Below are 24808 nucleotides of genomic sequence, written 5' to 3' on the forward strand. Positions count from 1 at the left end.
AAGCTCTGACACTAACAAGTCATACATGGTAAGTATAAGTATACAGCATATATAGAGTATAAGGTATACAATATATGCAGGGCTCCAGACTGCGACTAAATGGTCGCATTTTGCGACTAAAATAGACATTGCGAGTGAATTTTTCATCTACTTGTGCATGGGTGACCAGATAAAAGTACTTGTCTGGTATTGAGTTGGCTAAAATGAGGCTTTATCGTTGGTTGTATGTATTTTTGTACTTCAGATATTGCTTTATCATGATTATCAAATTGGTATTAAATTAATATGCAAACTTAAACCATAGCTATCGTGAGTGGACAAAAAAAAAATCATTCTCAAATTCAACCCATTCAAACGGAAGGATGCCAACATCACACTGGAATAAAAGATATTCAGGATGATCACTTATCTATTTATCAGTGCTCAGGTGAAACTTTATCCAAATGTAACCATGCAAAATGTATGTATTTATGTGTATGGTTTACTTTCTATTCAAGTGTATTATACGTGACCGGGTGGGTCCATTGCATTTTCTATGCGGCTAATCCTCATTAGGGTTGCGGGGGTATGCTGGAGCCTATCCCAGCTGCCAATCGCAGGGAACATATAGCTCACCTTCATACCATAACTCCCCAATTTCTTACATATATGAAGTATGGTTATTGACCATTTATCGTCATAAATTAAAAATAACAATAACAATAAACACCACAGCATGTGACGTCGCAGAAGCGTCGTAGATATTTGCGAATGGAGAAAGTGACGTAGTTCTCGCACATGTGCAGGACCGATCGTGTTTCAGGTAAGGCGTGCAGCGACACTCTTTGTTACTTCCTAAATGATAGCGGTATTACGGTATTTGAAGATTTCACTGCTAAATATAACTTAAAACAAAAAAGAGTGCCAAAAATTGTTAAAGCAATTCCTGAAAATATTTTGTCTACAGCACATCATCTTTTTCAGAATCCTGACTATAGAATCCGTGAACTTCCCAGGCTTTTGGTTACTTACTGGGCATTGCTTTACATCTGAATCAAGGTGCATTTGAAGTTTCAATGAAGGTGCTTTTTTCCCGATGTTGTGGAGCCCCCTGGCGCATCAATTACCATACACAAACGTCACGCAATAATCTATATAGCAGCAAATATGACTGCGTCAATATACCACAGCAGCTAAACAGGGTGAAAAGTATAATAATATATCAATAAATAATAAAACAATGTGATATATATGAAAACAAAGTATAATAATACTAATATATAAATAAATAATGACACAAAATTTATGAAAAAATATATTTTAGTCTTTGTTGACGCAATTTATCAATTTTTGTTGTTAATTTTGTTGTTGGGTCAGCACACCGATGACGTCATAGGTGAGTGATGCCTTTAAGGTCTGTGGGCAGAAAGAAAGAGTGTTGCAGCAGCCTGGCGGTGCTGTAGGAGGAGGTTCTCTGCTGACGTTTCAACCAACAGCAGCGGTCTCAGTACAAATGTTGGAGCTCTCAGGAAACAAGACCATCGTGAGAAGAACGGGAGGAACGTCACACCAAAAGCTGTCATGGGAGCTGCATTGGCGGCTTTTCCCTTCGTTAGCTGGGTAAGTCATCTTAATATATAACTTTTTATTCTTCTTGTACTACACTTTTACGCTAACAGTTAAATGGTATTCATGCCCGGATTCTCCCGCGTCATTTCACATATCATACTTATATCATACTTTGGACTAAAAGAAGGAACCGACAGCATGAAAGTACCTAACCGTGAGATCCCTTTAAGCCTCACGGGACATTTATCTAATTAAATGTCTCTAAACTCATTATAAACTTACATAACATTTATTTATCTTGCTAAAAATCTCTAATATATCGTAATCCTAAACTTGCATTACATTGATTTATGTTGCTAACAATCTCTGAACTACATTTGACTAATTTTCTAATAGTATTTTAACATTTAATCTTAATGCTTGACATTAATGAAACAATAGCTTCATGACAATGGCAAGTTGTTTGTAACATAATAAAGTTAATAACGGGATTATTTTGCTTAGCTGTGCTTTGTTTTGTTGGTGAGTGATAGCAATTGTTTTATGCATGTAAAACTAAAAACGTGTTTCTGTTAACATTTTGAGAGTCACCCGCTGATGACATCATAGACAGGCGACAGCGCTGACTTCTGCTTCCTCTTTCCACGTATGTGCAAGCTTATAGGATGCTATCAAGGATGCTTTGTGGTGAAAATACATTAAGAACACAGTTGGACTCACGCAGTGTATTAGTATCACATCAAGACGTGTGCCATATTGTATGCTAAAAGGGAAACATACACAAACCAAAGCAAAATTTTGGCGTAAATTTTCAACGATTAGCAGAAAACACGCTAACCGAGGCGTACGCTAACCATTGCTATTTTTCAGTATGGAACATTGTATTACGATGAGGTTGGTCGTATTAAACTGCCCGGGTTCTGTACCACCAGGAGAAACTTGTGCATGACAAGTTTTGCACTCAGCTGCAATGTCTTTTTTCTGACTTTAACGAAAAACTACTTTGCTAGCACGTCAGCACATACCATGTTGTGATCATGTGGGCTCTCTCTTGCTGGGGCGGAGTTTGCAATGGGCCGCTTCTATTGGAGTGCCAATATTGGACATTTTAGATGGAGGCCGATATAATCCAAAATCTGATAGCAGAGTTGTATCCGATAGCAATATTGCATCGGGACAAAGTGTTTACACAAAAAGCTAAGTAGTTTTATGTTTTGTATTTTGTTTAGTTACTGTACTCAAAAGGAACCCAACTGTGACCTTAAAAGCGAGGTACGTACCAAACGGTGATGATTGTGTAGGTCACACCACGACTCGCCTCTGTTAGAGCTTTCATAGATTTTTATTGGAGTGTGCCAGTGAAGCTGACACAAAAGTGAGACCATGCTTGTGTCCATTTGTTTGTTTGTTGGAAATGAGGGGTGTGGTTGGTCATGCGCTGGTTGTTATCTGGCCCACATAACCACACGTCCACTAAGCATGCTAAACTAAGCTAAGCTGGCTTGTCTGGCTGGATGGGTATTAACTTGTTGACAAGCTTCCAGGCCTCTGATCACTCCTCAATAGAGGAGAGGCATGTCTTATACTATATAAGTTACATATAAGCCTGTCACAATAACAAATTTTGCTGGACAATAATTGTTCTACAAATTATTGCCGTTAAACATTATTATTGTCAACATTATTTTGACACAATTTTTTCATTAATGTAATGATAATATATGGCATAATAATGCGAATACACCGTGTCTGAGTATTGACAATAAACTGGAGGAATAACCCGGAAATACTGAAGCAGACGTCAGCTCATATGCATATTCACTTCCTTAATGCGATAAGTCAGGGTTCGTCGTGAGCTACTAGTCCAGTCTTTGGGACTTGTCGGTCGATTGCGAGAACGTTTTGAAACAAATTTATTATCATGTCAGTGCCCTCACCTCCCAGAGAGCGACCAACAGGCACGCATTTTGTCCACTTAACACGCCCGTACGCCTCGCCGCTATCCAGGCAGCAACCCACGAGCCCCAGCAAGGAGCCCAGTGCCCAAAACCCGGCCGGAGGTACACTAGTACACTGGAAGAACACAGAGGGACTCACGCAGTGTTTTAACAACACGACAAGACGTGCATAATGTATGCTAACTAGAAAATGTACATAAACTGAGGCAAAATTCCACTGTAAACACTTTGTTTCTCCACTGCCTCGTACACTTTAGCCATTTTTTGTTCGACAGAGACAATCGGCTACATTGTAGTGTCAGCTACATTTACCTCATCTCATAAATCTAATAAATTAAATTCAATGACCTCCTTTTGGAGGCCCCCCCCCCCCCCCCCCCCCCCCCCCCGCCAACACACACACAGGATTTCAGGGACTCTTTTAGAGTCGAAGCTGCTTGAGGTATGATAAACCTTTCCTGCAATGAAATAAAAACATCTAGCATTGCTACAGTTGACATGGAAAGGCCATCTTCACTGAGATTGCAGTGTGTCATACATTTGTTATCATCATATCACTGGAAGAAATTCACTTATCATAGTCGAGGTCAGGAAATAAGCCAAGAAAATTCTGAGCCGAGTTGTAACAGTTGGATTTATTCATTCAGCCGCAGCCCACAATGTCAGTGGAATCAGTTGATGCGCTTACAGTTTATCTCTCACATGATGCTTCTGTATGTGTCACGATTAGCACAGTATCTTCCTCATCCTGACTTGCTTTTTACATCCTTGGCAAAGCTAATCAACAGGAAGGATTGGGCTGATAATCAATACATGCGTAACCAGCATAGCTGGCTAATCGCTCCTCCACAGTTACATTGCACAAACTTTCATAACAGGAAGCAATAGAAAGACTCCAAAATAAGTTAAAATAAAGACGTGTTATTGAATGCGATCACTTCTTCACAACGATATAGAGAGCAGATGATAAATTATAAACGTGACCATGTACAGACAGAAATGACACGCTGTCATGGAAAAGGAAAACAAGAGTAACTTCACGCACACGGCCCTGACACTATCCACGCAAATAGAGGTGGTGGTAAGACAAATAAATGGTATAGATTGGTATTGATGATGACATATGCCACAAAGAATTGTCTTACGTTTTGATGAATTGCCCAAAGAAAAGGGAGAGCTGAGGACATATTGTCTCTGTGTGTTATAAACCTAAACCCATAGAATTATTTAATTGACAACTTGATGTAAGTTATAGTTAATGATTATCAAATACATAATATTATTCTCATGATGATCACATGAAATGATGAAATATCAAGCACTGTGTTGTTTTTTAAGTATCTTTTAGTCAGGATATGAATACACCGGTGCTTACCAGTGTTTATGATACTTTAGGACTGATACCACGGCTATACAGGTATATTTACACTCACTACTCCAGTGGCGGCTGCTGGTCATTCAAAGAGGGGAAAGTAATTTTTTTTCCGGCCTATATCATAAACGTGTTTATATGCAAATTCTACCCTCGGTTCCTTTTCAAGAAAATGATCTGTGACCCTGTCGTACCAAGTTGGTACATTCATTGCTTTTGTCATGCCTTCTGTATGCCCTGTCAAAGTGAGACAGATCCCCAAAACCCACTTTTGACCAGCGCTTGACCCCCACTATGCTGAAACAGGCCTCGGTGGGAAAAATAAAAGTCTTTAAGCAAAACACAAGGCGACAGAGGTGAAAAAGGCTCTGTGACTGGATACTCACTGAAGTCAACGACAGTGTAAACAAAGCGGAAGAACATCTCGGTGACAGCACAGGCTAGGAGCAAAGGTACAATGAAACAGCGTCGTGCATGCAATGACGTTGGGCTTTCCACCACTCCTAATTGCAATTGTGGCCAGCTGTGCAACATACCACTGGAGTGAAGTGGCTGCAGCTTCCCCCCAGCAGGAAGTGCAGAGCACCAAAATAAGAGCGCAGGACAGGAAGTACTCACTCCTGTCCTGCGGAGCATGACAGTATCCCTCCCCCACGGAATGGATGCCAGACGTTCCACAGTTCTAAAGAGTCCAGAGTGGGTGGAGGGAGGATCAACGGAGGGTCGCCGGACTTGCACGCCCCCCACCACGGGACGAACAGAGGAGACAGGCCGGCGTCCTTGCTGCCAGTGAGTCAGCATATGGTGGTGATGCAGGGTCACATGATGATGCAGTCGGCGAGGGCGATCGGTGAGGAATTGCCACTTCTGCCACAGGAGGTGTGGCCACCCAGCGCGTCCAGGCTTGCGGCGGCGGAGTTGGAGTCAGCTGGAGCGGCCAGGTCCGCGAAGCCATAGCTGGAGATGGTAGAGCTGGAACCGTCGAGCAGGAGGTGACCTGGCCTCATCCTGGAGTGCCGATCTGGGTGAAGACGCTGGGCTTTTAACCACCCCTAATTGCAATTGTGGCCAGGTGTGCAACATACCACGGCTGCAGCTGCAGCTTCCCCCCAGCAGGAAGTGCAGCGCACCAAAATAAGGGCGCAGGACAGGAAGTACTCACTCCTGTCACATGACATTTTCAAGCATAAAAATGGCTAAATGAAGTCAAATACAAATATAAGGCATTCAGAAGACTCATTCAAAGACGTTGTGATTAGGGATGTAAATCTCTTTGCGATAGACTATTCGATTTGAATTTAGATACACAGGTTATGATACGATTAAAAACGATATTTTAAAAACGGAACGATTCCATACGATTTGATGCAGTGTACAAATTGTACGATTCGATTCAATTCTACAGTTAACGTCTGTTGATGTAGATATTAATCTTTTATTCTAAAATAAAGAATTAACTATATGAAAGTGGCATTCTTACAGTATTTTCAAATGAGTAAAAGAGCACACCATATCCCCAAGAGCACATCATATCTCCAAGCATGCTGGCAAAAATAACGTCAACAGAATAACATGTCAAATGTTTATATTGTTTAGACAAATGACCAATAAAAGACTTGCTGAATGAACATCTTTTTCTTTGATGAGATCAATATTTTACATTCTATATTGTATAGCTACATTTTTGTACCTGTTAAGTTTGGATTTGGAACCTTTAAGTTTCAACGTGTTAATGTTGCGAGAAATGGAAATGGGGCCACCAAACTAAGTTTCCTGGTATACTGTGTGCACAACGCTAAAAACCTTCAATATATCACTATGTGGGATCAAATTATGGTTGAGTAAAGATCTCAATGCACTAAAATGAGCCATTTTAAGAAAAAAAGTACAAGCAGTTGATGTTTACAAAATATAAGAAATAAGAATCTTAAATCACTGGGAAATACTATGCTTAGCCGTATGACACTTACACTTTATGCAATTTGCAGTAATTTGTCCATACAGATTCACAAACCTAAACTTCATTGTAATACATTGTTATATTTCTTTATCATTTTCTTGAGTTATTTAGAGCTGGCGTATGGAACATGTTGAATGGGAAAGGAACAAAAGTATTAGCAGTTGATGTGAAATGTATTAACAATTGTGTAATGTACAAGCAATTGATGGGAAAAAAAGGGGTAAGATCGAATAAGTACTGCTTTTTCCTACTCCTTTTGAACATGTGGAATTATGAATTGTGATATGTGATGTGTACTGAAGTGAAATGAAATGTTCAAATCAATCAAACAGTATCAAATATAAGAATGAAAAAAACACATTCCAATAACTCAGTCCAATAAATAATACAAAAATAAACGTCGGCGTTCAAACGCCAGCCAGCTAGCTAGCATACTTGCTTCTGTTGGGCTGGCTGGTCAAATTTTGCACCCTTCTTGAAATTAATCTAAAGACGGTCCAAACTTTGGCGTTCAAGCTAGCTAGCCGGCGCGCTCCCACGTTGTTCATAAGACACTGTCAACCGATTGCTTCCCTCGCGATATCCAGTGCATGTCTCCACAGTCAATTAATGTAAAGATTTATGGCTGATTATTTTCGATACAGGAGTATTTAACCGGCGCATCAGTATATTTCGCTCCTCAAACCAGATATCTGGTCACATCGGTTTATTGTTCACATCCCTAGTTGTCATGGTATGTAGTACTCTTACACTGGTCACAAGGTTTCAGTATATTACACTGATAAGACAATAGCCACCCCATAGTAAGTTATGTACAGAAACCAGAAGTGAAAAAAGGAACAGCAACAATGAACTCTTCCAATGCTAACATGTTAGTATATATTATGTCTTATTTATGTCTTATTTTCTCTGATTATGTCTACTATATTGGGTAATAGGAGTGTAAAGATGACTATAGGGGTGTTATTTCATGTCTAGAAGGCTCTAACAAGTGTCAAGCAGTCTGTATGCATCTGCCACAGAATCTTTTAATTATTCTAAACATTGGTGTGTACTGCTTATATTCTTTGTGTACTGCTTATATTGTATGTGTTTTGTTTATATTAATTGTGTACTGCGTAAATGTGTTTTGCCTATATTCCGTGTGTGTTGTGTTGTGGTAAAATCAATATTTCCGCTGTATGAACTTTTTCTCTGTTTTGTTGCAATTATTTTTGTGTGAAATTTTCACCTCTTACTGTTGTTTCATCTTTATCGCACCTAGATATGTTCCGGTCGGCCTGTCCGCACTATCACGCATCTGGCTTCTCTCGAAACAGGAGACTCCCCTAGAGAAAAAAAATCCCCACTCATGTACTTTCACACACTGATTATATGTGCCTGTATGGGTCTTTGTTCGACATTCACATTCATTCAGAGAGCAGCTTGATTGTTTCCTTTCTGTGCAACTGTGTAATGTAGGAGCTCCTAATAAACATAATAACTTCTCTGGATAGTCTTTATTGAAATAAAAATTGCCAAAACAACTGCTTATATTCCATGTGCATTGCTTATATGCAATGTGTGTTGCATATATTCATTGTGTTTTGCTTATATTCATTGTGTATTTCATCCTAATTAGCCACCTCTCTGCCCCTCTGCTTTCAAGTTTGTTTTTTTTGTAAGTCTGGTATCAGTCAGTTCCCAGCAAGTAAGTGTCTGCCCCAAAGTTTTGTATCGTCCTCCCTGAAATGGATGTTGTCATTGGTTAGAGATATTTTGCTGATGATTGTGAACTACGGACGTGCAGGTCATGTTGATATTCACACCTGGAACTTTTCAAGTGGGCGGGTGTGTGCGTGATATTTTCCACAGTCATTCTTTGCTGTTCAATACACTGAAGTATTCCTGATGAACAAGCTTCTGATTTTGGTTGGTCTTAACTTGTCTCCAGGTTCCATGTCTGTGCAGCAGTGCCACATGTCTGGTGTGCAGCTGCTGTCCAATCAGCAGGAACTCCACCGTGACCAGGATCATCTACGCTTCCATTCTGCTGCTGGGGACCGTCGTGGCCTGCATCATGTTGTCACCGGGTGTGGATCAGCAACTTAAAAGGGTATGAATGCTGTGTTTCCCACAGGACTGCAATCTATTTATGGAGGTTGCTGGCTTTTATTGCTGGTTTGAATGATCTCACGACAGGCACAATAATTCCTAACACGGGCTACTGTTGCGGCTGTAACCCACGCCAAGCAAAAACGCAACTATGAACCCCAGACGTCCCTGTCCCTGTCCACCTCCACACACAGTTCCCCTAGCACCAGAACACACTGACAGCAACACACGAGCATGAGTCTTATGTATGTCGTAAGTGTCTTATTTTCTGTTATTATGCCTACTATACTGGGTAATATGAGTCTAAAGGTGAATATAGGGGTGTTATTTCATGTGTAGAAGGCTCTAATAATGTTAAAAAGTGTATTTAGAAGGTTGTAAACAGGTTTTCTATACTCTAATTCTGAAAATATTTCACTTATAAATAAGGAATCCTACTTTGTGGAAATTCACTTATCACTCAACCAATTAACCGTGATAAACAAGGGATTACTTTCACGGCAGATCTATTTGTGCAGTCCGTATGTACTCTTGGTGGGACAGAAATGTATTGGAATCACTGGAGTGGATGAGAACAGTAAACAAAATAAAGTAACCAAAACCGCAGTAATGCTTAAAACGCTTCCTATACCTCAGCCAAGTAAGGTATTGAGAGTTTCCAAGAAAATTACTACTCTGTCAGTACAGACGGTATTGTTACCACTCATCGTGTTTGATACAAGTTTGCTTGGACCCATTGAGCACAAAAAGTCCTCTGACTTTCTCCTCATACGTGAAGTGATTTCATTTGGTTGGTGGAGTGTTAAAAAGACATGATTCCCTTGCTAGCTGTTTACTGACCTTGTATCTTGCACATGTTTTATGTTGTACAGTACGAACAATTCTAATAACAGTTCTGGTCAACCTGACCCTGCCAGTCCTGCTCCCTCCCAGGGATAAAATGGGAGTTTGAGGCTGAAGACCAAGAATGAGTTTATTTGGCGTGATATACACTCAACAAAAATATAAATGCAACGCTTTTGTTGACCCTGTTTGTGAACTCAAAGATCTAAAACTTGTTCCACTATATCACCATTTCTCTTAAATATTGTTCACAAATCTGTCTAATTCTGTGATAGTGAGCACTTTTCCTTTGCTAAGATAATCCACCCCACCTCACAGATGTGCCATAATCAAGATGCTGATTAGACACCATGTTTAGTGCACATTAGTGCACTCAAATCTTGCGACATCTGTGTCATTGTGCTGTGTGATAAAACTGCACATTTCAGAATGGCCTTTTATTGTGGGCAGTCTAAGGCACACCTGTGCACTAATCAGCATTTTGATATGGCACACCTGTGAGGTGGGATGGACTATCTCAGCAAGGGAAAAGTGCTCACTATCACAGATTTAGACAGATTTTCTGAACAATATTTGAGAGAAATGGTTATCTTGTGTATGTGGAACATGTTTTCGATTTTTGAGTTCATCTCATAAAAAATGGGAGCAAAAACAAAAGTGTTGCGTTTTAAGTGTTGCGTGAGTGTACATCATCAAAATTTTAAGACCAGTTGAAAAATTGCAAGAATTTACATTTTGCACTTTTGGATCTTAAGGAGGTTCTAAGTGGAGCTTCAAAATGTAAAAAGAAGAAATGTTCATGAGACAAAAAAAAAAGATTAAGCAATTTATTGCAAACAAGCATTAAAGTGAAATAGGCTGTTCATTGCCTGAAAAAAAGTTTAAGACCACCTGAAATGCATAGGTGGATCCCTTACGTGCAGTAATGAGCTATCTCTCTTTACCTGTTTTTATATCTTTAGAACGCACTGAAAAGAAAAAGACGTGTTTTCATGTCTCACGTAAGGATTGTGGATGATGGGCAAAAAAAAAACAAACGATGTTTTCCTTTAAGATCCAACAGTGCAAAATGTAAATTCTTGCAATTTTTCAATTGGTCTTAAATTTTAATCAGGAGTGTATAACCAATGAAGCATGCATTATGAGACATGAATTCGTGTGTGGATTCAGAGCCCAAATCTGACATAGGTTCGCTGCAAGATGAAAGACATCACAAAGGAAGCAGATCAACTTCCGCTTATCCTAATTAGTGTTGCGGGGGCAGATCAACTTAAAACCTAAATTTCAATTACTGTTCTCCTGTACCACATTAATATAAGTCCTTTTTTTCAAAAAGTTCTTGCCTTTAAATGTCTTTGAGCTCCAAATTTGACTGGCTGTGATTTTGTGTAGATCCCAGGCTTTTGTGAAGATGGGGCAGGTTCTACCATACCTGGCTTGCAAGCAGATGTTGACTGCCAAATGTTTGTTGGCTACAAGGCAGTGTACCGCGTGTGTTTTGGAATGAGTACGTGGTTCCTCGGCTTTTCCATTCTAATGATTAACATCAAGAACAGCAGAGACCCCCGGGCTGCCATCCACAATGGGTGAGTAAAACTGTGGGAAATGTTGCATGCTGGAGTCGTAGTTGTAGATAACACTTAACTTTGACTTCCATAGCAACAAAAAATATCAACAGTCTTGACCACCTCCACACTCCATGACTAGGTCAGAGGTGTTCAAAGTTACATACCTGTATGACTTGTACGTCTGCAGTGGCAGTTGTCCGACAATCTCATTTGAGGTCTTATCTGTTATCAAGTGCCTTTTATTCAAACAGCACAGTAATTGACGATGCAAGTTATCTCAAGGCATGTTTCCTCATACAACTGATCCCAACACCTGCAAGCGCTTTGGTGATGGATCTAAGGAAAAACTCCCTTTCAGGAAGAAACTTTCAACAGGACCAAGACTCTACCAGTAGTGTTGAGCTAGAGAATCGAAGGAGGGCGATAAAGGAAAGATAGAGACAACAGGATAGAGCGACTGGGGCAGGGATGACCCAACAATGTGTGTAACAATAGCTATATCTATTATAGATTGTATATTATGTTAATAACAGTAGTACTGTTTTTAGCATTCAAACCACTTGAAGTCGGTCCTTACTACATTGCAGTTTGAACATTGCTAATTAAAAAAATAAATTCATAATTAATAAATCACCGCTATTTCGTGTTTGACTATGGTCTGTTATTAGTCCAAAAATATGAAGAATAAGCCAATTTTATATATATATATAAGATTATATCTTTAAATCTTAGCCTAAATGAAGCATTTTAAAGCATAAAAATGATTAAATAAACTAGAATACAAATACATCTGTGAACTGTAGTCTAAACTGGCCACTAGTTGTCACTAGTAACACGCACCAGACTTGATTGTTGTCAACAACAATTATTGCAGGGTTGAATTATCTCACAACAGGCACAATGACAATAATCAGCATAATCATGATAATAAATAAGATATTACTTTTATTTACACTGCTGTTACCCAATAAAGTGGACATAATACGAGAAAATAAGACATAATATAAACTCACAAGTTAGCATTGGAAGAGTTCCCTTTTGATGTTCTTTTTTTTAAACTTTCAGTTCCTGTGGTGGCTATTGTCTCATCAATGTAACATTACTGACACCTAGTGACCAGTGTAGAATACTACATAATATCACATCATTTTTGAATGTGTCTTCTGAATGCCTTGTAGTATTTGTAGTTTACTTCATTGGCAATTTTTATTCTGGAAACATTTAGGGAAACAATACGTACACCATCTTCCTGTTTTGCTATGAGTTAGTTCTTGAATTCAATAGTGTTTCTCACTATATATATCAAAATGCTGCCACTTGCAGATTTCTTTAGCTCCATTTTGAATTACAGTATTGAGGTGAGAAACACTATTGAATTCAAGAAACAACTCTTGTCAAAACAGGAAGTTGGTGCTGGTTGATCTCGCTGCCACATCGTGTCTAATCTGTTTTCTGCGTGTCAATCTATAATTGCAAAACTAGAAAAATATGTTTTGTGTTAAAATGTTTGGCTTTCTGGAATGGATTAATTAGATTTCTTATGGGAAAAATTTATTTGGTTAGCATACATTTCGTTTAGAGTTAAACCTTTTGGAACAAAATAACACCAAGGTTCCACTGTACATTGCATTGGAGGACTGAGAAACAGAGAAGAAAATTGATTGATTCATTGATTGGTTTTAGCTGTGTCGCTTGAAAAGTGCAGGAACAGATGTAGGAAATGTAGAAGTAACGTTCATAGCATCAGATATGGTTCTTCTGTAGACTTTTCCATCATGAATCCATTTTTCCAAGCTGCAAGTCTGCCAACTTAAGAAGGCACGGATGGCATGGCATGTGGTGTGTCAAATGATGATCTTGTGACCTGACTTTGATGTGCACTGCTTTATGAATGAGCAGTTATTTGTGTGTCTGTGCGTAATCTGCCATCCTTTTTTTTTTTTTTTTTGGTAGATTTTGGTTCTTCAAGATTGCTGTGCTGGTGGCCATTACAGCTGGTGCCTTTTACATTCCAGACGGGACTTTTACCTACGGTAAAATCATATTACAATTGTCCAAACTGGCGCCCGTTGCACAAAAGTATAATTCAGACATCCAGGATAAATGACTGAGCTGAGCTCAACCAATTCAAAACAAAAAGCACCTAGGTTCAATTGGTTTCACAAAGCCCAAGCTGGGATGAGTAGACACGGATTAATCAACCCAGGTCAAACCAATCCCGGATCAGTGCTCGTATGCGGCTTCCTTACATAGACCCCGCTATCAATCACGGAGTCACCGATTCACCATGGCAACGAAAGCGGCGTACTTTCCCCCAATGAAGCGGAAATCCTCATGGAGGCTCACGAAGACGCAAAAGAGCAAATAAAAAAGAAAGGCAACACCGCCACAGTCATAAAACAAAGACAGAAAGCCTGGCCAAGTATTGGAGAGGCGATCTGCACTACTTTGTGTGTATGTAGTGCACAAATACACACTCACTGCTCCGCTGAAACCATCACAATTAAAATCCAAATAATTAATTCATGTTATGTTTGTTGCTTGTTTAACAAATCAGGCACGGCTGTGTACAGTAATATCTATGAACTCTTTATTGCTTTATTAGCACATCACCATTACTCTCTCGTAGCTTCAACAGCATGTAAACCTGCAGTTTCCCCTTGAGCACTAAGCCTTCTGGGTAATGTAGTACACATCCACATTAACAAACACAATTAACGTATCCAAAAACATAGTCGCGCAGCGATTATGAATATGTTTAAATTGTAGGTCAGATTGACTGTGTAACTCTTTTATCTCTTATGGGATGTGTATTTTATAATCTAATGATTGCAACATCATCTAAAATCATCTATCAACAATGATTGAAATGAATGATCACAAATGTTGAATGTGATAACAGTGTGTAGTGGGCAGTGGAATAATGATTGGTTTCCAGTTATGGTGACTGCTGACTGAGATAAAGGATGAGATCAAATAGCATTATTTTAGTTTTACTTAAGTTCAAGGATAATCTGTTTTTATCAATCCATGTCTTTAATATGACCATTTCATCCTCGACCTTTTTAATTAGTTCTTGTGTGTTTTCCCCAGAACAAAAGGCAGTGGTATCATCCGCAGATAATACCAACTTTAAGTCCTTTGTCACTTTACAAATGTCGTTGATCTACAAATCGAACACTTTTGGTCCCAATATTGACCCCTGGTCTGGAGCAGGCTAACCCCACAGAGTAAATCTCCATGGTAACTTATGTCAGAACATATCTCACTTTCCATTATCCCATTTTTGTGCAACCAGATCATGGATAAGTAGAGCCAGGATAACCAAGATATCCCGACTTAATCCCTTATCCTAGTTTTGTGCAACGGGCTCCTGTACAATGTCTTCTATCAAGGCTCGGTGTGTCATTGAATGACTTTGCCGTTGCAGTTTGTTTTGTTGTAGGCTCTGCTGGGGCGTTGTTCTTCATTGTGATCCAGCTGGTGCTGCTGGTTGACTTTGCTCACTCCTGGAATGAGTCTTGGTTGGACAAAATGGAGAATGGGCACTCAAAGGGCTGGTATGCAGGTCAGTGATGCTGCCTTCATATGCTCACATGCAAAACTCTCAAAGAAGGTTTTGTTGCACACTACAGAGGGAAAATAAGTATTTTTTTACCCCATTGCCAAGAACAATTCATTCTTATGGTAGGCTTTGTCATGCTCCATGTGACAGCTTGGACCTCGGGTTACATTATCCTGTGTTTCCACCATGACGTCCTGTTTGTGACCCTGGCAGGGCACCTGTTTCTTGTTTGCAATCAGTGCACTGTTTTAGTTGATCCATTGTCTTTGCTTGCTGCTGGATCAATGTTGAATTTGTGCTTTGCATGTCAGTGTGACATGTTTGGCCTACCTCCCGTTCCCATAATTATCCTATTTTTGCATTCTGATGAGCATTTTCCTTACTCCTGTAGTGTTTTTCCTCCACCTTCCACGGTGAGCCTATGTCACCCTTCTGTGCTCCCCAGTCATCTAGTATTTTTCTTAGTCATGCCCTCTTTGTAAGCTTCCATCCATCCATTTTCTTCTGCTTATCCTGGTCCAGGTCATGGAAATTATTGTACTAGAAGCTTAAAATGATCATATATTGAGGGAAAATAATTGTACATACTCGATGCTCAGCACCATCTGCTACAGGAAAACATGCCCACCGACAATGTATAGTATATTATAAAGAAGTTTTACCTTTAAATAAACTTAACTGTCAGGGGGAAAAAACTGATCCTGGCAGAACATTGCACCCGCCCGTGTGTCACGCAGGATGAACCACTGCACTGAACAGCCCAGAATATCAGTCATCTACAGTGGAAGGTTAGCATATATCCGGTTTGCATATTTTTTGGTTTAAGTTGAAAATTTACCCAAAAATTTTGCCTCGGTTTGCGTACATTTCACGGTTAGCGTAGAGTATGGCTATCTGGAACGGCGTAATTGGATCTACATTGTTTTTATGGGAAACATGTATTCTGTTACAGTATGTTTCGGTTAGAGTCGGACCTTCTGGATTAAATATTTGTCTCAGCACCGATGGAAGGCTGAAATAAACAATAAAGCCAAACTTGTCTTTTGTCAAATGTATTCTATAAAAAAGGAGGCAGTTAATCACATTAAAGTGTGCCAGAAAGTGACACAGATACAATTATTATATGTGTATATATATACAGTACATATACAGTATATACCTATAGATGCTCCATATTGACTTTCTTACTGATACAGATATCCCATACTGTCCAGCACTTCATTACCGATTTGTATATCAACCAATACCAGCAACAGCTCTTCCCTCAAACTAATGTAGTATAATGAACACATGATAATTCTTTTACTGGATGGATTTCACAAATAAACACTGCAAAATAAGACAAATACTGCAATATGCAATACAAGTTATAGAAAAAGTGCCAAAACTCTGCGAGTGATTCAGAGTGATTCTTCTTGAGGTGTGATATTAGTTTAGAAGTACTGAAGGAAGACACCTTACTGCCCTCTCACATAACCAGCTCTTTTATTGCAGATGGCATATTTACAATACAAAGGCCAAACTTGGTAATAATTCCACACCACGGACATACTGAGCTAGCAAGCTTGTTGCTGTGTGGAGCGTGTCATGACTTGCGTGCCGATATCGTTCTCTGCATATCCCTCCTGCTTTGAATTTTGCGGTTTCACTCTTTCACGTTTTTTCAAAAATGTATTAATTAATAAATCATTCTGTTTCGTGGTTGAATATGGCCTATTATTAGTCCAAACATATGCATATTTAAGCAAGCATTTTGTATTTTTGCATAAATTAAGTATTTTCAAGCAAAAAAATGTCTAAATGAAGTACAGTAGTACCTCACATAACGTAAACCTCCTTTTACGTAAATTCCACTGAACGTAAAGAATTTATGGAAAGTTTTTGCATCGTATTACATAAGGAATTCCATATAACGTAAAGCGTCAAGTCTGTGCAAGTTCAGAAATTCGATTTGAATAGCTCGCGCGGCAGAGAGAGGGAAACATTTTCCATGACTAACAGAGTACACTTGGTGTTCTGACGCTTCACGCTCTCATTGGCTGATTATCAGGGCACCACCTACTCTCTCATCTCATTGGCTGACTTATCCAGCGCATCCGTGAGTTTGTGTGAGAGACAGGCTTCTCCCTTCCTCATCGTAGTCGCCCTTAAACTAATTGATTGTTTTTGTTTTTCAGTTTTATTCATTTACAGTAATCTAATTTATTACCTTATTTTATATTGGAATGTTACTCTACTATGTCTTTGCTAACGTTTTCTTATATTTTCCCACCATGTTTGGTGGACTTTTAATATTTTGAAGGGCCAAAGGTGGTGAGTTTGGGAAGATCTTGGAACGGATTAGGCTATTTACATGTGTCTGTGTAGGCTCTCAGTCGTACAGGAGTTGTCCATCGAGGGAAAGGCTTCTTGAGACGTCATCTGTACTTCTGTGAAGAAGGTGTCGGACGTTCCGCTCCTCATCCGAAGAGCTTCGTCAGCGAACTAATAAGTGCTGGTAGCCTAGGCCTTAAATACATTAAGAGTGGGCGGCATTGGTGTGCCAATTCCGCCCGTAAGGAACCAATAGGAGGAGGGTGTTGGCACACCAATTCCGCCCACTCTTACTGTATTTAAGGCCTAGGCTACAAGCACTTATTAGTTCGCTGACGAAGCTCTTTGGATAAGGAGCGAAACGTCTGACACCTTCTTCACAGAAGTACAGATGACGTCTCAAGAAGCCTTTCCCTCTATTTACATGTATTTTATGCTTCGTATAACCCTATAAAACCCTATAACATAAACAAATGTCGGAACGGATTATTTACGTTGTAATAAAACTGAAATATAAGGCATTCAGAAGCCGCATTCACAGACGTTGTGGTGATATGTAGTATTCTACACTGGTCACTGGGTGTCAGTCATGTTGGGTGAGACACACAAGCACCAGACTTGGTCACCGGACCAACTTATGACACATTGTTCGTCCATCACACGTTCTGACACACTGACAAGTAGGTGACCGTGTTCGAATGAGGCTTGATTATAATGAGTAGTAATTAACTGAAGATTAAGAAACATTTATGCTTTAGATGTTAAACAGGGCGAGATCCACCCCGGTGGCATCGTGCCTTGCGCATGCGTGATTCATGGATGCATGGAGCTCCACTATGCTGACAGTGCAGTGACAGCTTTTGACTGCATTCAGCAGAAACAAACACACATAAAATTGGCATGATGAAGTGTTTGTATGACTGCTTGTCATTTGGATTGTAAAGTGTATAAAAAGTGTATAAATGCCTTCCTTGTCTTTGACAGCTTTGCTGGCTGTCACGATCATCAACTACATCCTGTCCTTCATTGCTGTTGTTCTCTTCTTCATCTTCTACACCAAAGCTGATGATTGCTTCATCAACAAGTTCTTCATCAGCTTCAACATGTTGTTCTGCATGGTGGCCTCTGTTATCTCTGTGCTGCGTAAAGTACAGGTACACATCAAACACTGTTTGTGCAAAATATTACATACTGTATACCTTCCTCTGTCCGCTTTAAAATGTATTTCTTCAACGTATTTCTTAGCTTGCGCATAGTGTGGGTGTATTTGAAACATTATTTGAAAAAAAAATAAAAATCATGTCAAGTCATTGACTGACTTTGTTCCACATTGTACAACAAGCTGCAAGTGTATCATGTACGATACTTGTTGTGTTTGGTAGGAATCTCAACCTCGTTCTGGTCTTCTCCAGTCTTCCATCATCACCTTATACACCATGTACCTCACCTGGTCTGCCATGAGCAACGAGCCAGGTGAAATGTTTGCAGGCGTCTACTTCATTGCACATGACTGTCAAATTTGATACCGTTTAATCTCAAGAAACCAGTCAACAAAGAAAAACCAAAATGATAATTGCATCTTTAAAAGTATATATTGTAGTTGCAGCAGTATGTGTATTGCAACCTCTAGCCACCTTAGTGTGAAAAAGTGCTATTTTTTTGCATGTTTGTCACACTTAAATGTGTCAGATCATCAAACTAATTTAGATATTAGTCAATGACAACAAAACTGAACACAAAATGCAGTTTTTAAATGAAACTTTTTATTATTAAGGGAGAAAAAATTTCAAAAGGAGCTTTGAGACTCCAGCGAACTACAGTGAGAGCCATTACCCACAAAAGGCGAAAACATGGAACAGTTGTGAACCTTCCATGCAGTGGCCGGCCAACCAAAATTAGCGAGGCCACAAAAGACCCCACAACAACATCCAAAGAACGACACTGGGCAAAAACGTTCCAAGACAGATCCACTGCTGAACAAAAAGAACATTAAGGCTTGTCTAAATTTTGCCAGAAAGCAACTTGATAATCCCCAAGACCTTTGGGAAAATACTGTGTGGTCTGATGAGACAGAAGTTTAACATTTTGGAAGGTGTGTGTCCCATTACATCTGGCGTAAAAGTAAAGCCGCATTTCAGAAAAAGAACATCATACCAACAGTAAAATATGGTGGTAGTAGTGTGATAGTCTGAGGTTGTTTTGCTGCTTGCTGTTATTAATGGAACGATGAGTTCTGCTGTTTACCAAAAAATCCCGAAGGAGAATGTTCGGCCATCTGTTGGTGACCTCAAGCTGAAACCAACTTGGGTTCTGCAGCAGGACAATGATCCAAAACACACCAGCAAGTCCAGCTCTGAATGACTGAATAAAAACTTAATGAAGACTTTGGAGTTGCCCAGTCAAAGTCCAAACCAGAATCCTATTGAGATGCTCTGGAATGACCTTAAAAAGGCAGTTCATGCTGGAAAACCCTCCAATGTGGCTGAATTATAACAATTCTGCCATGATGAGTGGGCCAAAATTCCTCCACAGCGCTGGTTGAGGCTCATTGCAACTTATCGCAAACGCTTGATTACAGTTGTTGCTAAGGTTGGCCCAACCAGTTATTAGGTTTAGGGGGCAATCACTTTTTCACACAGGACCATGTAGGTTTGGATTTTTTCCTCCTTTAATAATAAAAAGTTTCATTTAAAAACTACATTTTGGGCTCAGTTGTGTTGTCATCGACTCCTATTTTAATTTATTTGATGATCTGAAACATTTAAGTGTGACAAACATGCAAAAAAATAACAAATCGGGAAGGGGGTGTAGATCATGTATTTCTGTGTAACGCTGTAGTGTCATTATCATCAAGTCCGTTGTACCAACTGGTCAAGTACAAGATACAGTATATTATGTCACAGCATTGATTTGCTGTGCAAATAAAAAATGTTCTTGTCTTTTTTTGTTTAAGATCGAACATGCAACCCAAGCCTGCTGAGTATCTTTCAGCAGATGACGGCGCCCACTTTGGCTCCCGTGGAGATGGAGAACCAGACTGCTGTGGTGATCATAGGCACGGAGGAACCCATCCTTACGTCGCCTTACCTGCAATGGTGGGATGCTCAGAGCATCGTGGGGCTGGCGATATTTGTCTTATGCATCATCTACTCAAGGTGTGTAGCACGTATTTCCTAATGTCCTCTCAGCTGCAATAATGGCTAAAGAAAAACTCTTTTTATTTTGTGCTCTTCAAGTGATCAAATACGAAGACGACTTTAACTTGAGAACAGGTGTGCACGTACTGAAAAATGCAAGGATGCTATTTTTCACAACTATGCTAAGAAGTTGCATGAATTTCAAGAACAAAAATTGGACTGCATATCTGCTTGGTGTTACTCGCGTCAACATTTCCACTCATATTACGCCTTTTTTTGTTTTCTTGTTTTGTCATTGTATTTTTACAATATGCCACGGGCCGATAGAAAAAGAGCTGTGGGCTGCAAATGGCCCCCTAGCCACACTTTGGAAACCCCCGATTTAGATGATTTGATGACTATCGTTTCATTACATTCTATTCTAGTGGCTGCAATTCTTACATCGAAGCTTTAATTGCATATGTACTACAATTATTTACGCCATGTGACTTAGCGATAAAAACACACACAGAACTGGACTTATTACCTTATCATGTATAATTATTATTATGTATTATTATTTATTATTATATATTATTGTACTACAAATTGAAAATGAACTGTTCTGTATTATTTATTGATGTATTTATTCTTATGTTATTTTCTTACTGTTATTTTCTTATCTGTGCTATCTTGCCTCGATTGTTTATTATGACTTTATTATGATTTTTGGACAGCTGCTCGAAACGTGAATTTCTTAATTTGATTAATAGTAGTATCTATCTAAAAGTATCTATCTATCTTGAAAACAGTATGAAAACTGTATGAAATTGGTATGAACACTTTATGAACACAGTACAGTATGAACATAATCCGACCACTATGAATAAATTACAAACACGATACGAAAAGAGTATGAAATTGCTATTAACACTGTATAAACACAGTATGAAAACAGTATCTACACTATGAACACAGTATTAAAACAGCATGGAATTGGTATGAACACAGTATTAAAACAGTATGAATTTGGTATGGACATGATATGAAAACAGTATGAAATTGGTATGGGCAAGATACGAAAACAGTATGAAATTGGTATGAACACAGTATGAATGTAGTATGACCACTATGAATACGGTATGAAATTGCTATGAACACTGGAGAAACACAGTATAAACATAATGTGAACACTGTATGAACATTATGAATATGGTATGAACACAACATGAAAACAGTATGAAATTGGTATGAACACAGTATGACAGCGGTATGAGAACAGGATGACAGCGGTATGAGAACAGGATGAACATTGTGATGGTTTATTTCTGTGCAGCATTCGTTCCTCCAGCACCAGCCAGGTGAACAAACTGACCATGGCCTCCAAAGACTCCACCATCCTGGCAGAGGACGGCAATCTGGACTCATCGGAGGAGACAAATGGACCGAGGAGGGTGAAGGACAATGAGCAAGACCTGGTCCAATACAGCTACTCCTTTTTTCATTTCATGCTCTTCCTTGCCTCACTGTACATCATGATGACCCTCACTAACTGGTACAGGTCAGTACACCCCCTCAAAAAACACATTTTATGCACACTTTGCATTTATACTCACAACAATTGCATACTGCATATGTTTAGATCAGGGATGGTAATTTGTGTGATGGTGGGGGCCAGTCAAATGTCAGGGAACCTATTATATATGACAAAAATGACTCATTGAATGAAATGAGCATTTAATGAAAGTCAATTTATTTTTAACCCTGTTTATTTTTAGAGGACCACAAACCAGTTTCAGTTCATTCGAGTTGACTGAAAAGAACAACTATTACTACAACACTTTTGTGCATAACCAGGGGTGCCACCAGGAATTCTGGGCCCCATGAAAAAAAATCACAGTGGGCCCCTCATGGGCAGCTGTTGACACCACATCTCTATTTTACGGGCCTGTGGAATTGTCCAAACTTTTCTTCCATACGCTGCCCCCTGTGTATACCTGCACCCAAAGATTTCAACATATGACACTCGTCCTGTGGCGGACACTAGAGGGTATGCCTCGCACCCATTCGGCAGCTGGGTTGGGGGTGTGGTTTGTGGCCTATGTTTTGGGACTCCTTTCAACTGCCACATTGGATCGTGTCTGGGCCACCAATTTGGCAGTTGAAAGTAGCACGCAGTGTTGCGCTCACGTCTTCAACTGCCAACAATAGAATGAATGTCAAGACAGGAAACTTCTGTTTGTTTCTGTACAAAAAACATTTCAGCTCTTCTTCATAAACGGAAGTCGTCTTGACCTTGGAATCCATCCTTGTTAGTTGGATGAAAGTAGTAAAGTAAATGTTCCTGTAGTCCAAATGCAGACTACAGCATCAGCAGCAAGTGGCCGGCAGTGTGGGTGAAGATCTCCTCCAGCTGGTTGTGTTTGTGCTTGTACGTGTGGACCCTGCTGGCTCCCATCATCCTCACCAACCGAGACTTCAGCTGATCTTATTTCACACGCAAAACTACCACATCATCAATGTCAGCCGATCATGCAAGGTACGTTGCTTTATCACTCGTAGTACTTTTAAGAATTCAAAAGTGCCACAACTGCTGCTTGCTTCACTCGCTCATCCTTACTGCTTCTATTTGATGTTTGTGTACACTCCCATCCAAGCTACTACTGTATGTCATTATTTCTGTATCTTTAGTCACGCATTCTACATTTTACATCTATACAGTATGTATATGCCTTTGCTAGTATGTTGATACCTAATGACCATTCCATGAAGACAACTGTAGTACGAAAGCAGCACATTCCCATTTTTGCCAAATATTTCTGTACTGTACTTGTATACCATATTTTCAAATCTGAAAGGTTGAAGATGAAACTAAATGTTTAGATATTGTGCTTTTATAACAGTGAAACAAAACAGGAAATGTGAAAATGATCATTTGTTATCAATGTATTGTGTTGACATTTTCTTTGCATGAAACCTTAGAATGTAAACATTTCAGCACATACAGTCATGTCATCTTGTATTCATTTAAAGCTTTCCAGGATTTTTTTTAACCACTCCACACTTTTCCTAGAGGGAATGGTTATACATACAGTATAATAAAACACTTGGGTGCATAGGTATGAAAAGATTTTGGAACTTCCATAGGATATATATAGTGTGTATACTGTATATACAGTATATATATACACTCCTGATCAAAATCTTAAGACCTGTTGAAAAATTGCTAGAATTTGCATTTTGCACATTTGGATCTTAATGAGGTTTTAAGTAGAGCTACAATATGCAAAAACAAGAAGGAGTGAGACAAAAAGCATTTTGAAAAAGTAATTTATTGAAAACAACAATTAAACTGAAACAGGCTGTTTATCAGCTGCTCAAAAGTTTAAGACCACAGGCTATAAAAGCCAAAATCTGCTCAAAATGTTCATTTTCTGTCAGGCATTCACACTGTCATGCCCTCCTGACGGCTAAAGCTAAGAAACGTTCTCTTTTTCAACGTGGTCAGATTGTCGAGCTGCATAAAGCAAGGCCTCTCGCAGCGTGCCATTGCTGCTGAGGTTGGGAGCAGTAAGACCGTCATTCTACATTTTTTGAAAGATCCTGAGCATTATGGAACAAAAAAGTCAAGTGGTAGACCCAAAATAAATCACACCTGCGCTGAGCCGGAGGATCCAATTGACTGTCCATCAAGACACAGGGCGGTCTTCCACCCACATTAAGGCCCTTACTGGTGCCGACTGCAGCGCAATAACCATCAGACGGCATCTGCGGGAAAAGAGTTTAAAAAACAAAAAAATAATTCAAAGACCTCGTCTCCTTCAACACCACAAAACTGCCCGTCTAGACTTTGCCAGGGAGCATCAAACATGGGACATTGAAAGGTGGAAAAAAGTTTTATTCTCTAATGAGAAAAAATGGCACCTTAACGGTCCAGATGGCTTCCAACGTTACTGGCATGACAAGGAGATCCCACCTGAGATGTTTTCTACCCGGCACAGTGGAGGGGGATCCATCATGATCCGGGGTGCTTTTTCATTCAGTGGAACACTGGAGCTTCAGGTGGTGCAGGGTCGTCAAACGGCGGGTACTTACATGCCGGGCATCATGATTGAGGGCCCTCGTCTCTGTGGTAACAGCTGGGTTTTTCAACAGGACAACGCTGCAGTTCACAATGCTCGCTTGACCAAGGACTTCTTCAGGGAGAATAACATCACTCTTTTGGACCATCCTGCATGTTCCCCTCATTTAAATCCCATAGAGAACATTTGGGGATGGATGGCAAGGGAAGTTTATAAAAATGGCCATCAGTTCCAGACAGTTGATGCCCTTCGTGAAGCCATCTTCACCACTTGGAGCAATGTTCCCAGTAGCCTCCTGGAACCACTCGCATCAAGCATGCCCAAAGCAATTTTTGAAGTGATTAACAAGAACGGTGAAGCTACTCATTACTGAGTCCTACTGAGAACAT

The 24808-nt window shown here is 39.6% G+C and overlaps 1 protein-coding gene across 1 annotated transcript; it reads left to right on the plus strand.

Moving 5' to 3' along the window:
• Positions 1-1424: 1424 nt before the first annotated feature.
• si:ch73-267c23.10 (serine incorporator 1) lies at positions 1425-23547 on the plus strand. Its single transcript, XM_054783366.1, has 10 exons — positions 1425-1599; positions 8772-8933; positions 11168-11361; positions 13297-13376; positions 14774-14911; positions 18206-18375; positions 18604-18694; positions 20175-20376; positions 21674-21898; positions 22688-23547. The coding sequence occupies exons 1-10, from the start codon at positions 1561-1563 to the stop codon at positions 22821-22823; spliced, it is 1437 nt and encodes a 478-aa protein (XP_054639341.1). The 5' UTR covers positions 1425-1560; the 3' UTR covers positions 22824-23547.
• Positions 23548-24808: the final 1261 nt, after the last annotated feature.

This window comes from Dunckerocampus dactyliophorus, chromosome 8, assembly GCF_027744805.1.
Source record: "Dunckerocampus dactyliophorus isolate RoL2022-P2 chromosome 8, RoL_Ddac_1.1, whole genome shotgun sequence".
Taxonomy (NCBI): Eukaryota; Metazoa; Chordata; class Actinopteri; order Syngnathiformes; family Syngnathidae; genus Dunckerocampus; species Dunckerocampus dactyliophorus.